Raw genomic sequence first — 16,697 nt, forward strand, 5'->3', positions numbered from 1 at the left:
CTTAAGGCTATATATTTGTTTTTAGGGAACTGACTCATCTTTCTTTTTTGCTTGATCCTTAGGACCCCTTAGATCCCACAAGATCAGTGATTGTGATTCGCTCCCTGGTGGCAGATGGTGTGGCAGAAAGAGGCAGAGAACTATTACCTGGAGACCGCCTGGTCTCAGTCAATGAATACTGTTTGGACAACACCACACTTGCTGAAGCTGTGGAAGTGTTGAAAGCTGTGCCACCAGGCACTGTACACCTTGGCATCTGTAAGCCTTTGGTGGTAAGTGTCGAATTTTGTTAATATAGGAAATGATAATACTATATTATTATAGGATATTGATAATATCAGTAGTTGAGAACATGGATTTTGCAGACAAATACACCTGGCTTTGAATCCCTGTTCCACTGCTTACTATACATGTGTCTTTGTGCAAGTTTCTTAACGTCCTTGACTTAATTTTCAGAAAAAAATGTCTACCTCATAGGATTTTGAGGATTAAAGATATTTGTTAAGTGCTTATTAGCACATTACTACATCAGTGCTAGCTGCCAACATTACTAGTCCTACTGTTACTACTTTTATCTTTTATACTTTTAGCACAGACTTCTAAGTTTTCCTTACATTCCTTATGTTATAAATTAAAATAAGTATGTTTATGTGTTTTAACATTCATTTGGGCATGATGTCGAGATGGCTTGGTAAGTTGAAATCTAGTTAACCATATCTCAGTAAGATTTTAATATGCTTTTCTGACCATCAGTGTGCCTTGTAACCCCTAGCATCTAAACTCCGATATGGTCAAGCCATCCTGAAGTCATCTTATTGTTTAATCTCATGCACTATGTCAGATCACTGTTTGTTTTTCTTTTTCTTTCTCGTTTTTTGTTCCTGCAACTTCCCTAGATCACTGTTTCTGACTGAAGTATTATTAGCTATGGTGCTCTTGTGGTTCCCCAATGTAAAAAAAATACTTGATGATAATTTTCAAGTGGCATTAAAGTATTATTGAATGTTTACTATATGTCACTCAGTATTTTAAACTCTTTACATGCACTAATTTAATCATCACAGAAACTTTAAGAGGAGGTAATCCTCTTATTACCACTACTGTGTATTGAGTTAGTCAAGACACAGAGCTGAGTAACTTATGCAAGGTGATATAACTAGTAAAGGGGAGAGTTGGAATATAAACTCAGCAGAGTGGCTTCAGACCCTGTACTCTTAGCCACAATGCTATATGTTCCTATTCTAATTTGTTGTCACAAGTTTAGTTTCATGCCGCATGTCTGAAACAGATAGCATGGTTGTAGTAGAGTGTTGGACTGGATTTCAAGAAATCGGGGCTCTGTTTCTAACTTTGCTACAAGTTAGCCCAGTGGGTCTCAAATTCAATGATATGTGATAGACATAAGAATCACCTTGGAGATGGTTAAAATGCAGTTTCCCAGGTCCTACTCTTGGAGATTCTGATTTAGTGATTCTCGTCTGCTGTTCAGGAATCTGCCTCTTCAGTGAGTCACCGGCGTAGTTCTGATGCAGAATTTTTGCACTTTGAGAAACACTATACCAGTAATTCGATCATAGATACAGCACTTTTCTGAGCCTACTTTTTCATTTCTGAAAAGACTAAAAAAGACTAGAGAATTCATAAGATCTTTCTTAACTCTAAAATTCTTTTATTCTGTGAAATATATTAGCACACTACAAGTGTTCATATAGATAAATAGGTATATAGATAGAGATCTGTCTATATAGATATCGTTACATATGTTCATTTATAGACATAGAGTCATGTATTACACATAGTATTTTTGCATTGGGGAACCTCACATGACCTTCATATATTACTTTATTATTCTTCACATATTATACATCAAGATGCCTATATATTACACCTATCAGATACTTTAAACATTTTGAAATGGAATATAGCACATAGCTAAGTCAAATTCTTGACTTTATATTGTGTATTTGGTGTGTGAGTGTTGCCATAGTCAGTATATACCATGAGATACCCAGTTTGATTTTTGGACAAATTAAGGAGGGGAAACTTAATATTTTTCTGGGGCCCTCATCTTGGTATTTTGGATTGTGACAAGAACTTTGTCTAGATTTTCCCTGATGATTATTTGCCTGATTATTTGGGTTACCAGAGAAAGTCCCAACTATTTATGATCTATAGGACCTAAACAGTGTGATTTTACTTTGAAGCAATTGAAGGAAGTCTCAGGCAGTGTAAAGAACAGAACTTAGTAACAACTGGCTGTGGATTCCTGTGCTATTTCTAGAAGAGGTAGAGCTGCACAAACCTCGGGGCCTTGGAGCCTTGCTCTGAGAGGATTTTGGAACACAGTAATTGTGAGGTGGACCTTTGCCTAGGCTTCCCTCAGTGAATAGAAGGCTGCCGGGTTGCTGGGGAGTGGGAGGCCAGTGAAGGAATGAGAGAAGGTCACTTTCAAGACTTAGAAATATTTAGTGGAATCACCACTAAGTAATTCCTTCTTTAACATCTGGGTTCTTTTAGCACAACTGTCTGTGAGCTGTAAATAGTAATGCATGGATCTTCTCTGAGGTCTCTCTGTCTCTCTGTCTCTCTCTCTCATGGTCCGGTTGGTGGCCACTTATCTCATCACTTAATGTTTGCTGAGCATTTGCTCAGTCCTCAGGAGAACCGGAGAGAGAGTATGAATAAGAAGGTCCAAAGTCAAGTTGGAGCAGAAAGACTATGAATATGTAACAGGAGAACAGAATTATTTTTTATTAAGTCTTGTACCATATAGATATGTACTATCTATATAATATAGGTGTTCTATAATCTTGCATTATAGTCTTATATAGAAACTTATTATCTATATAGTTTCATGTTAACCAGAAACGTGACTTACTTTCTCTTTTCTACAAAGTCACCTCAGATGTCACAGATAAAAACTGACTTTAAGAAGTTCATTGTAGGGCTTCCCTGGTGGCGCAGTGGTTGAGAATCTGCCTGCCAGTGCAGGGGACACGGGTTCGAGCCCTGGTCTGGGAAGATCCCACATGCCGCGGAGCAATTAGGCCCGTGAGCCACAACTACTGAGCCTGCGCGTCTGGAGCCTGTGCTCCGCAACAAGAGAGGCCGCGATAGTGAGAGGCCCGCGCACCGCGATGAAGAGTGGCCCCCACTTGCCGCAACTACAGAAAGCCCTCGCACAGAAACGAAGACCCAACACAGCCATAAATAAATAAATTAATTAAAAAAAAAAAAGTTCATTGTATCTTCAGAACTCACAGGACAGAGCTGGCAGTGGAGTTCTTGAGCCAGACATCTGTGGGATTTTGCTTAGTTCTGTGATTTGCAAAGCTGTGTGTCCTTGGGCCAGTTATTTAACCTCACCAGCTCCCACTTGGGATCACAAATCATGGTAGCTGAGATCACAGGCTCTAGAGCCAGACAGCCAGGGCTCAAATTCTGGGTGTGTAACTGACTAGTTATGTACCTTTGAGCAAATTACTGTGCCTGTGTTACTCATCTGTAAAATGAGGTTAATAAGAGCACCTACTTCTTAGAATATGTATTAATATATTAATAAATATATTAAATGAATTGATATGTTTAAAGTGCTAAAGCCTGTGCCTGTGAGATATATATCTATTTGATGTTATTTTCATGTAAGTATAAAAATCCTGACCTAATAGAATTGCTGTAAAGATTAAGCTGAGACAAAGCACGTAAAAGTGTTTACCATAGATTTTGATGTATAGCTAGGACTTGATAAATTGTAGCTGTGTTATTACCTGGGACTGATGCTGAGCTGGGGAGCATCATGATGATTGTCCCTCTTCTGATGGAGAGTGGCTACCCTGTACCATTGTTAAATATTTTGAGTATCACCCTGTATAAACTTAGGTGTTTCTTAATGTTAAGGTCTCTCCCTGGGAAAGTGATTTTTTCTTTAAGGAATACCTAAAAAGAATAAAAAGTTTGAGAAGCTTTGACCTGAATATGGATTTTTTTGGTTATTAAAGAAAAATTTGGTCTCATAAAACAATTTACATAAATTTTATTGTGTACTTGCATTTAATGGAAAGATGAGAATTAATCTGAAAAGCGTTTGAAACTAAGATATTTTCTTCATTACAAAAGTACTTCTTTGGTTGCCAGAGTTGGGGGCTGGGGGTGGGCAAAATAGGTGAAGATGGTCAAAAGATACAAATCTCCAGTTATAAGTCCTAAGGATATAAGGTATAGCATGGTGACTATAGTTAACAACACTGTATTGTATATTTGAAATTTGAAATGTTAACTAAACTTATCGTGGTGATTATTTTGCAACATATACGTCTACCAAATCATTATGTTGTACACTTAAAACTAATATAATGTTATATGTCAATTAGAACTCAATAAAAGTTTCATGGTTGACAAAAACAGTTCTTCAGTCATGCTAAAATAATTAACAATTAAAAGTGCTTCTATTTTCAGGAAGGTGATAAAGAGGAAGAAAATCGTATTTTACATTCAAACAATAATGAAGACAAGACTGAAATTTCAGGAACAGTTCATGATATAAATTCATCTTTAATACTTGAAGCACCCAAGGTATTTAGTACATTTATTTCCCAAGTAAACAGTTGCTATTATAAAGAAGACAAAAGCTTGTTCTCACTCTCTTGGCTAAATAGATACAAATTAAATAATATCCCCCTTATTAATTTTTTTTATTGCAGATATTTATTTATTTATTTATTTTTGGCTGCAATGCGTGACATGCGGGATCATAGATCCCCGACCGGGGTCAAACCCGTGTCCCCTGCAGTGGAAGCACAGATTCTTAACCCCTGGACCACCAGGGAAGTCCCTATTAATTTTTTTAAAACTGAAATCTTTTCTCTCTTGTATCACATTGCCTCCATAAATGACATAGCCCAGGTATAAGGCATTTTCAAAGAACAACCATACCTCATTTTTTATCACTAATATACTCTTAAAATTTTGAGGGTAGAACATATTTTTGAAAATAGACCTGCATTTAAAAAAAAAATGCCATAGAATAAGAGCTATACAGATCTTCTTATTGAATACTTTGTAAAGAAAAGAGTTATTTAGTCAAACCTTACTTTATGCTTTAATATTAGAAAGTATATTTTGAAGCTTTTCCCTTTTTATTCTTAAAATGAATTGTGTTTATTTTGCTTCTTGCAGTTAGAGTATGGTTTTGCTTTACTTGATAACAACTGTCTTGATATTCTTTACATAGTTTGTTGACAGTGTCTAAAACTGATATATAGTCCTGTAATGTCCATTATATTTTTTTAGTTTAAACATTTTTTGTTACAATTTCATAACTGTGTGACATGTTTAAATATGCAGTTTTTTCTTTTTTTGAAATAACTAGGTTACAGTATTTGGTATAGTATATTAATTTAAAAGTGTCACTGCAATGATGCCTAGCTGAAACTGAGGAAGCATTGGGAAGGAGTAGATTCATTTCAGGAATTTACATTTATTGATACTTAATGAATAGGACTTAAAATAGGAAATGTCATTGATCCCTTAGAGGGAATTGGGCCTCATTGTGCCCAGCACCCTAAAGTGCCTTGGAGTTATGTCAAAGGCTCAGCAGATCCATATATTCCTCAAGCGTTACCTAGGAACTCAACAAAGTTTCTGCTCATGCATGACTATCTAGCTTCAGTTTTATGTACTTGCTCTTCTGATTAGTGAAGTATGAATTAATTGAAGAGCATACTGTATTCATTCCTTTTGTTTTATATTATTAATGCAGATGCAAAAATAAATTTCTATTAAGTGGTATATTATAAAAAGTCCTACTCAAAGTAGCTGAGACATATTCCCCATATCTTTAGTTTGTAGAGAATGTTTTGTAAACATTCAAATAACCATTAATTTCTTTTGAGTTACATAAACCTGAAAATCCTGACCTTTTAAGTCTTTGCTTTCATAAGTGATAGTATGAAGTGCATCCATATTTATGTATTATTTTTTATATGAGATGCAGGAGTTAAATATTCAATGTAGCAATTTAACAAAATTCCTATTTCTGGCTGAGAATTTTAAGGCAGTTGATGTATAGTGAACCTTTCAGACTAGTCAGTCACCTTGCCAAAGGCAGATTTTTGCCTCTTGTTGTTTGTTTCTTTTCAGGGTTGAGGCTTGTGTGGCAGTGAGATTGTATTTCTTCTCATTTGTAATGGAGAGCTGTCAGGTTAACCATGCATTGTCATGTAATACCGTCATTGCAGTTACGTCAGGGGTTAATTTTCCAGTTAATGTGTAGGGTGCAGCTTTAATACAGACGTAGTTTAAAGTTTTTTTGCAATTTTTATTCACAGGGATTTAGAGATGAGCCCTATTTTAAAGAAGAGCTTGTGGATGAGCCATTTCTAGATTTGGGAAAGGCTTTCCAGTCGCAACAAAAAGTGGTAGACAATAGTAAGGAGGCCTGGGAAATGCTTGAATTTATGGCGCCTAGATTGCAGGAAATGGGTGAAGAAAGAGAAATGCTTGTTGATGAAGAATATGAGCTCTATCAAAACCGCTTTCAGTCCATGGAATCGTATCCCTCATCGCACATTCAAGAGGCTGCTCCTGTTCCATCCATGAAGGAGCTGCACTTTGGTACACAGTGGTACCAGGACTGTGAACTGCCTGAGCCTCAAGAAGCCAGGTCCACGATGAGCGCGTATTCCCAGGAGATGCAGCAGTGTGGCTGTAGCACTGAAAAGATGGTAAGGGATTAGAACACATCTTCCACATCCTCCCTGACTCCTCCCTCCCTATCTCTGTCCACAAGTCATACAGCTTTCAAACAAATGAACAAAATTCAATGGGTCTTTTCATCATAAATCATTTTTTCCAAAATGTACCATACAGTGTGTTGCTTTAAGTAAACCTCATCATTTCTGTGTTACGTAACTTCTGGCTGGAGTTAATAAACTGTAGTTGCCTTGCTTTTATGGTGGGTTTTATTTTTGTTTACCTTGCTTTTTCAGTGATGTTTTTCTCCTAATGACCGATTTCAAGGAAGAGTTCTTTTGCCATTTGTGATTTTCTTTTAAAAAATCCTGTCAGGGAGACACAGCTCTGTATTTCTCACATAATGTATTTGTCAAGGAAAATCAAGGCAAAATTGTTTAAAGATTTATTCTTGTTTCTGTCTTGCTTATCCACACTGTTCTCTGTATTATATATGATACTAAATAGAAAGTCACTGAACTCTAGAAGATTATCTTTACATTTGTGATACTACCTGTTGACAACTTGGCAGGAAAGCATTATATTTTAATAGGTTTGCCCTTGCTATTAAATCACCAATAAGTTTTTTTTTAAATCAAATTAGAGTTAACTGGTCACCAGTTGGAATCTTTCATTAGGGATATTTTTAATGTTTTATTTTTGTTTGTTTATTTCTTTCCCCAAATTAACTTCCAAGCAAATGAAAAGAAAGTTTTTGTATGGGGTACATAGCAGTGTGTTCAGGTGCAGTACAGTGCCCTCCTCACTGAGGTCAGCAACTTCCCTGCAGTGATGTGCAAAGTAGCCTTCATTTGCTCTCTCACAGGCAGATAGAGCTGGGTTTTTTCCTTGCCTCCCTTAGATCTTCCTACATTTATCCTTTATGCAAATGCTTGTGGGTCCCTCTGCTATGCAAGTTGCTGTATTTATGTATTTAAGGAACCCCAGAGGATTACCCCTGGTAGTGGACTCTGGGCAGTCTACCAGCGAACAGATTTTTGGGATTATGTGACTAATGTGGGAAGAGGTGACATCGAATCACCTGGTATGTTGCCACTGACATTGGTTCTTTCTATCTCTGCCAGTCCCACTCCTATGTCTGTAAGTGCTTGACCTCAAACAGAATAGTCAGTTATATGGAGCAAGTTAGTAATTGCAGGTTATTGAATATTCATAAATACTGTCTTCTTGTGGCTGTTTTCTTCCATTAAAAATAAATTTTTCTATTTACCCCAATATAAGGCAACCTAAAATATAGGCCCATTTTAATATACAAACTTTTAGGGATATAGATGAAATAGTCAAATGTATATTAATAATATTTACTTTATAAATTTAGTTAAGCATTCCTATTTTAAGACCTATAAAATATCAATTATTTTTGCTTGTTCTCACATTTAATGATAGAATTTTATTCAAATTCTTTCAATGCATATTAATGCCAGAATCTATATTATTACTAGAATCACTTTTTGATCTTTGTTCTTCAACTGTACCATCTTCATTTTCATCTCGGTTGTTTCAGATACAGTAATTTTTGAATCCATATTGTCAGTCAAAATTTTATTCTGATCTCAAGCATCATTTGCATAATATTAGGTTTTTTAAAAATTCCTCTTCTAAGTTTTTATTGATGATTTTCACAGTGTAACCACTGCCTCTATTGTTTATCAAAGTGCTCAGCTTGTTTAAACAGCATTCAGTGCTCACGGTTTGAAGGACATGCATCTTAATTACTAACTCTGTTAAATTTCCCAGCTTTCTTATTCTGTGAGGTAACATGTATAGGCTCCCTAAACTGGCATTGATTAAGATTGTTTCAGCCCTAATGTGTCTTACCTAAGCAGTATTTTATTTTCTTTAAATAATTATATGTTCTTGCTTTGAGCATTAACTCTTTTTTTTAATTTTTACTGAAGTATAGTTGATTTACAATGTGTTAATTACTGCTGTATAGCAAAGTGATTCAGCTATACATATATATACACATTTTTTAATATTCTTTTCCATTATGGAAAAGAATATAAAATATCATCATAAGATATTGAATCTAGTTCTCTGTGCTATACAGTAGGACCTTGTTGTTTATCCATTCCATATATAAAAGCTTACATCTGCTAACCCCAACCTTCCACTCCATCTCTCCCCCAAACCCCTCCCCTTTGGCAACCACCAGTCTGTTCTCTATGTCTGTGATTCTGTTTCTGTTTCATAGATAGGTTCATTTGTGTCATATTTTAGATTCCACATATAAGTGATATCATACGGTATTTGTCTTTCTCTTTCTGACTTAGTTCACTTAGTATGATAATCTCTAGGTCCATCCATGTTGCTGCAGATGGCATTATTTCATTCTTTTTTATGGCTGACTAATATTCCATTGTATATATGTGCCACATCTTCTCTATCCATTCATCTGTTGATAGACATTTAGGTTGTTTCCATGTCTTGGCTACTGTGAATAGTGCTGCTGTGAACATAGGGGTTCATGCATCTTTTTGAATTAGAGTTTTGCCCGGATATATGGGCATTAGCTCTTTTCCTCCCTTCCCCACACCCAGCAGTGATGACAGTGTATGGGAGGAAAAACCCTTTTTCCTCTACCCTCCTAGGTTCCTCTGGCTGGGACCCTGGAAATCAAACTGACAAAAGACAGATTAAGAAAAGAAAAACCGTTTATTAACACCTGCATCATGCATATACACGGGAGAAACTCAGTGATGATTCACTCAAAGGAGGGGTTAGAACTTGGGCTTATACAGCATCTTAACAAAGAACAGTGAACTTGTAGAGAAGTGACAAGACAAAGGAAAAGGGATTTAGGCTTTTAGGGTCAGCATACTGTGGGAAGGTAAATATATGGGGGGAATTGATGGAAGATAAGGATTGTTTTAGTAAGGTTTGTCATGTACATCTCTCTTAGTGCCATCTCTGAGCTGAAGAGTCTAGAGTCGTCTCTGGTGATTGAGAATCAGGGGAGGATAGGAAGCTTTTCTGAGTTCACTCTTTTTCTTCAGTTCAGAATAATCCTTATGCCAAAGTGGCATATTTCTGGGTGGAATATTCTGATCCCCTGTAACAGTTGTACCCACATGATCAGGATGGGCTTGGATCTTTATTTGCCTTTCTCTCATTATGGTGGATCCAGTGACGATACTTTAATATAATAAGCCCTGAGTGGGTAGATTTTCAAAACACAGTCAAATACCTTACAAATATGTAATTCCCAATACTCTTCTATTTAGAGGATGCCCTCCAAAAAGGTAGAGGAACATTATCACTTCTGTCTTCATTGTAATATCCATTTTGGGTTACAGATATAGCTATATTTGTGGAGTGCAAATAGTACCCAACTACTTATAAGTTTATCATTCTCTACCACCCTGTTACTCCATTTTAGTTGAAGGGTGAAGCCATCAAGATTTATAGATCTGGTTCTTTATTTTTAATTGTGATAAAATACACATTACATAAAGTTGACCTTTTAAGCATTTTTAGGCTTATAGTTCCTGTGGCATTAATACACTCACATTATTGTACAACCATTACCACCATCCGTCTCCAGAACTTTTTCATCTTCCCAAATTGAAACTCTGTACACACTAAGCAATAACTGCTCATTCTCACCTTCCCTCATCCTCTGGCAACCAACCAGAATTCTACTTTCTGTCTCTAAAAATTTGACTACTCAAAGCACCTCAGGTAAGTGGAATCATACAATATATAGCCTTTTGTGTCTGGCTTATTTCACTTAGCATGATGTCTTCAAGGTTCATACATGTATCGTGTCAGCGTTTTCTCACTTTTTGAGGCTGAGTAACATTCCACTGAAGGTATATATACCACCTTTTGTTTACTCATTCATCAGCTGATGGACATCTGGACTGTTTCTATCTTTGGCTATTGTGAACAATGCTGCTGTGGACACTGGTATACAAATATTTGTTCAAAAACCAAATTTTGGGTGCTCTACACCCGGAAGTGAAATTGCAAGATCATATGGTAATTCTGTTTAATTTTTTTAGGAATCATCATACTGTTTTCCATAGAAGCTGTACCATTTTCATTTCTGCCGGCAATGCATAAGTTTTCTAATTTCTCTACATGCTCACCAACACTTGTTTTCTGTTTTTTAAATAGGTGTGAAGTCGTAGCTCACTGTGGTTTTGATTTGTATTTCTCTGTTAGTGACCTTGAGCAGCTTTTCATGTGCTTATTGGCGATCTTCAAATATCCTTTGGAGAAATGTCTAAGTCCTTTGCCCTTTTTTAAAATATCTGATTCTTTTTGCCTGAGGATTAGTTACCTGAGAATAATTTTATGTTTTTATTTTCTTCTCTATTTAGAAAAAAACTGAATTGATTTTTTTTAAAAATTTTATTTATTTTTGGCTGTGTTGGGTCTTCATTTCTGTGCGAGGGCTTTCTCTAGTTGCGGCAAGTGGGGGCCACTCTTCATCGCGGTGCGCGGGCCTCTCACTATCGCGGCCTCTTGTTGCGGAGCACAGGCTCCAGACGCACAGGCTCAGCAATTGTGGCTCACAGGCCTAGTCGCTCTGTGGCATGTGGAATCTTCCCAGACCACGGCTCGAACCTGTGTCCCCTGCATTGGCAGGTAGATTCTCAACCACTTCGCCACCGGGGAAGCCCCCTGAATTGATTTTTCTAAAGATTTAACCTTTCGTACCCACTGCATTGAAATCTCAGATTTAGGCATCAATTCTTATTCCTCAGTTACATAATTGCCATTCACTTAAAAAAAAAAATCCAGACAGTTCAAAAATTGTTGTAAAATTTCTTCTTTTTAAGTACTCAGTGGCTGCCATCTCCTCCTGACTCCCTTCTCTAATAAGTTCTTCTTGCTTATTTTATTCTAGGCAACTAAGTAGTCATATTTCCTTTCTCACCTCTTTTTAATATTTGAGTTGAATTCTATGTACTGTAGCCTCCTTTGGGTATCTGATACAGTCATATACTCAATTATATTCATAATCTATTTGATAAAATCTAGCAGTATTTGGTACATCAGTTTATAAGAGGTTCTTTTCTTATCATTGAAGTATGACCAGTTTAACCATGAAAAAACATGGACTGTTGTAAAAAATATAATTCATTTTTTTGTTTCGAACAATGTAAATTTCCAACAATAGAGAATAACATAGTGTTATTCACCTTAAATGAGTTAAGGTAAATGCCTATGGTGGCCATAATGTTGTCATTTAATTTCATGCATATAAATGTTTTTAAATATCATAATAAAATACATCAATGAAAATTGTATGTTCTGGAAGATTGTAACTTTGGAAAACCATAAAAGACCTGTGTAAAAGGAAGACAAGGAAAGTGTAATAACTTTTGACTGTGCTTACCTGTAGGTTTTAGGTTCGGGGAACAGGTTGTTCACTAGGCAGATAAGAGTGTCAGGGAGGGCATAGCAAAGGCTTAGAACTATGAAAATTCCCCAGGTGTTTCCAGATCAACAATGAAGCTATTTAAGTTGTGATCCAGCATGATCCAGGACATAATGAGTATCAACCATTGACCTTGCTTGACTTGATAGATTTTTATTCCTCTGCCTTGGTGAATGTTTATTTAAATCTACTTATTAATGTTTATAAAACAATTTTTTTTGTTGTTAAAAAATCCAGTGTTTGGAAAAAACAGATTTTACTAGCCTGTACTCTTGCAGATATTAGGTTACTAACATTTGTTACTGCTTACCACAGTATAAACCGTTACTTGAGAAGGCTTGTTTGCAGGGCCAGTTTTCCGCTATCATTATGATCTGGATTGAACAACATTATGGTGTTCCACATTTTATCATAAAGTACTAATGCATTTCTGTTTTTCTTCCTCTTGAGATGAAAGAAAACTTTGGCATCGATTCCCTATCCTCCATACCCTCAACTGAAGGAAACAGTCAACAAAGCAGATTTGATGATCTGGAAAATCTTAATTCGTTAACGAAAAGTAGTCTGGATTTAGGTTTGTGATTTTTGTTTCTCATAAACACAAATTACATTATTTTGCAATCTTTGAGTTTTATTTGTATATATGATGAATTTTACTGTCACATTTTCATTCATTATAATGTTTTGAATTGAAATCTGCTTATTAATCTGCTTCAAAATATCCGGAAAAATAATGTGAATCATATTTGAACTTAGAGCTTTCAGATTCTGTTTTCTGAGAGAGCTGCATTTTCCCTGCCTCATTTTGCTTTTTATTAGCTTTATGGATTAAAACTAAAACTACGGCCTAATGCCGAATCTGAAATAGGTCTCTACTAATATATATTAAAATCTCGGATACTATTAAGTGATACTGTTAGCTCTTTGAATGGGGTTGTTAAATATTAATAAAGAGACATATTTTAAACATTTATGAAACATTTTTATAGCCATATATTACAGTCAATTTTGGTACATTAATAACTTAGTTTCCATTAAAGAATCCTAAAAGTATAGTGCTTCTCCTTGCCTCTTCCCATATTGATTCTTATATATTTTTGAAAACTTGACTTTAAAAAATAATCTTTCCGCATCTAACACTGCAATATTTAATGTCGTAATATTAAGATCCTTAGGTGAGCCTGGTAAGTTTTTTCATAGCATTGGGATTTATAGAGCCATTGTTCAGGATTTATGCTGTCCTTCACCTGTTTTGACTCTACTTATAGGAAAAGTCTTTCTCTGTGGGCAGTTCTTGTGTTGTATGGTAATATGCTGTTAGGAGAGAGAGATAGCTATAGAAAAGTTATGTAACCGTTTTTTATGAATTCAACATTCTGTCAAATAAAAATCTAAAGAATGGAATTCTTAATGTGGTTAAAGATTAGAAGGCATCTGTGAGATGATAACAGTTGCCAGTTCCCTGTAGGTCAGAACACATCATGAATTATTAATTTAAAAAGAAAATTAGGATAGTCAATTTTGAATATCTAAGATTAAATAAGTCTATTCAATTTTTCTTAATGTATAACTGATTGTGACTAGGAGAAAAATGGGATTTTTCACCAAAACTCTCCTGGTATACTATTTTTTTTTTTTTAATTCACCACATTTCTGTATCCTCTGACTATTAAATACTTAGAGAAGATTTATGGCACAAATGAATTCATAAATGAATTAATGGTCCATATCTGTTTGATTACCGTTGATACTTTATAACCATATAAGCACTATTTTGGACCAGATAATTCTGTTGTAGAGGGCTTACCTGTGCATTGTAAGATGTTCGCAGCCTCCCTGCCTTCTAACCCTAGATTCAGTGGTATTCCCAGTCATGATCAAAATCAAAATGTCTTCAGACATTGCCAAATGTCCCTTGGGAGACAAAATTGCCCTGGTTGAGAATCATTCACTGTTTTATACCGTCAGGATTGAAAGGAATAGACTAGAAATATGGGGTGGGTGTTTGTGAGGAAGGGCAGTGGAGTTGGGAAAAACATAGGGAAAGGGATTTTGTCCTCATGGGATGATCCAGTCTTCGTCTGAGCCCTGCTCTGGGTATCATCTAAGTGCCTCCAAAGTTACTTCCTCTGCCTTCTGCTGCCTGTATGAGTTTCCTAGGGCTGCTGTAGCAAAGAGCCACAAACTTGGTGGCTTAAAACAACAGAAGTTAATTCTCTCACTGTTCTGGAGTCCAGAAGTCCTAAATTAAGATGCTGTGCTCCTTCTGAGAGCTCTAGGGAAGAATCTGTTCTTTGCCTTGTCCAGCTTCAGGTGGCCCCAGCGTCCTTTGGCTTGCGGCTGCATCATTCTGATCTCTGCCTCCGTCCTCACGTGGCCCTCTCCTCTTCTCCCTATCCATGTCTTCTCTTCTTCTCTCTCTTATAAGGACACCTGCTGTTGGATTTAGGGCCCACTTGGATAATCCAGGATGGTCTCATTTCAAGATACTTAATTTAATTACATCTGCAAAGCCCTTTTTTCCATATAAGTTCTCATTTATAGGTTCTGTGGCAGGGATATATATATTTTAGGTGGGCCATCATTCAACCCACCATACTGCCTTAATCTAATATTTGACAAGGCCCTGGGAATTTATTTTTGGAGATTATAGCTTTAGGAATTAAGCTACGCTTGTATACCTTAGGCCTGTCCTCACTAGAAGAGTGTTCATGACCACATGCTTTTTGGAAAAATTTTTGAGAGCTGCCAGAATGCTGTGTGGCAGGTGTGAGTACTTGGGTTTGTGCTGACCATGGGTGGACTAAGAAATTATTGCTACAGAGTCAGTATAGTTTCAGTCCCAGGTCCCTCAGTACTAAGCCATTAACCTGCTGTGTCACCAGGCAAGCCGCCCGCTTTTCCAAGCCCCTCCACTTCTTCAGCTGTAAAATGATGGAATTGGGCTAAGTGTTCTGTAAGGCCTCTTTCACATCTGTAGCCCTTTGACCACTCTGTTAGTAACAGACAATTTTAGATTTACTTATGAGCAATTACATTAAAAATTATTTTTGAGAACCTATGTGTAAAGGGCTATTTTTGACCCTGTACTTAATCTAAAAGTAGGTTTCCTCAAAGAGCCTATGCTCTTCACGGGCTGTGAAACTAAACCTAGAAATTAGCATAATTAATAATGTAAAGCATACAAGATCAATGTCAAATCAGTAATACATTTAGTGTTAAGAGATTTCATAAGATTTCAGACAGAAAGTAGTTCTATTTCCCAGTCTTTGACTGGCCCAGCCTGGAGTGGGCCTCCAGTGAGCCTGGATGAATTTCTGTCATTGCACACACAGGCACACTCGCGTATTTGCATGCCTGTCTGTTACCATAAGCTTCTGGAGGGCAAGGCTTATACCTGATTATGTTACCATAGTGGGTGCTCAAGAAATATTTCTTGAATGAGAAGGTGATGTGCTGCTCCTGGGTGGTGATTTAACAGCATACCGATTTCCTACTTTTTTTTTTTTCCAGTTGCTAAGCTGTGCAGTAACACCCTCTCTTCTCTACTTGGATTCTTCTTGCCTTTATTTTGTTTATCTTTCTATTCGTGCACCTCACTAAGTATAAACCTTTTGGAAATTCCCCCCATTTCTCTCCTATAAGCTTTAACTTCCATTTATCTAGGAACCTTTTTTTTAAACTTCCCTGGGGACTTCTCTGGTGGTTCAGTGGTTAAGAATCCGCTTTCCAAAGCAGGGGACGCAGGTTCAATCCCTGGTTGGGGAACTAAGATCTCATATGCCGCGAGGCAACTAAGCCTGCATGCTCTAGAGCCCGCGCACCACAACTAGGAAGGAGCCCGTGTGCCGCAATGAAAGATAGCGCATACCGCAATGAAGATCCCGCAGCTAAGACCCGATGCAGTCAAATAAATAAATAAATATTTTAAAAAATAAATAAATAAACTTCCCAGTTTTCCTAACCTGTGTGCTCCTGTTGTGGCTGTTACCTAACAACTGCATAGGCCCCGAAGGACGTGTTTTATTTTATGGGCTCCCAGGTACCGTGGTGCACTTGATGAACAGCTCTGTAAGTCTGCCTGTGTCAAGCACGGTGAGAGAGGAGAGATGTGTACCTGAGCACTGCCAAGGTGGCCGTGGAGGAGGAGTGGGCAAAGGGTATGGGCAGCCTTGTGTGGAGCAGGTAATGAAAAGCTTTAAACAAACTGAAGCAACCTATGAAACCCAGTGCCGCAATTTAATAGGCTGCTTTACCAGCATAGCTGGATGGGAAATAGCTCTGCAAATAGAGCCGGTTCTCTGTTCTTTCAACTCCTGTTTTAGGCCATTCATGCCAGAATTTCCATCCCATCCCTGGCCCCTTCTCAAGGGGGAGAAGGTAGACACAGGCAAAGCTAGAGCAGTGCGGCACTGGTATGGATTTGACTGCGTGCAGGAATGTAGGCCCAGGGGATGGGAGTGAAGCATGTCTGAGGTACCGGAGACTTCCTTTAATACCACCTGAGCATTACAGTTACTTTCACCCCCTCTTCAGATTCTCTGCTGATTAGATCCTG

The 16,697-nt window shown here is 37.1% G+C and overlaps 1 protein-coding gene across 14 annotated transcripts in view; it reads left to right on the top strand.

Moving 5' to 3' along the window:
* The window catches only part of PATJ (PATJ crumbs cell polarity complex component), a 349,371-nt gene that overhangs the window by 97,383 nt on the left and 235,291 nt on the right, over positions 1-16,697 (top strand). For 13 of the 14 annotated variants that reach the window (XM_036844784.1, XM_036844830.1, XM_036844805.1 and 10 more), the window contains exons 18-21: positions 63-272; positions 4,456-4,572; positions 6,327-6,722; positions 12,590-12,713. In XM_036844784.1, the coding sequence (XP_036700679.1) occupies positions 63-272; positions 4,456-4,572; positions 6,327-6,722; positions 12,590-12,713 (847 nt within the window). The remainder of the gene's footprint in view (positions 1-62; positions 273-4,455; positions 4,573-6,326; positions 6,723-12,589; positions 12,714-16,697) is intronic. The other variant, XM_036844891.1, reaches the window with a different exon arrangement.

Source organism: Balaenoptera musculus, chromosome 1, assembly GCF_009873245.2.
Source record: "Balaenoptera musculus isolate JJ_BM4_2016_0621 chromosome 1, mBalMus1.pri.v3, whole genome shotgun sequence".
Taxonomy (NCBI): domain Eukaryota; kingdom Metazoa; phylum Chordata; class Mammalia; order Artiodactyla; family Balaenopteridae; genus Balaenoptera; species Balaenoptera musculus.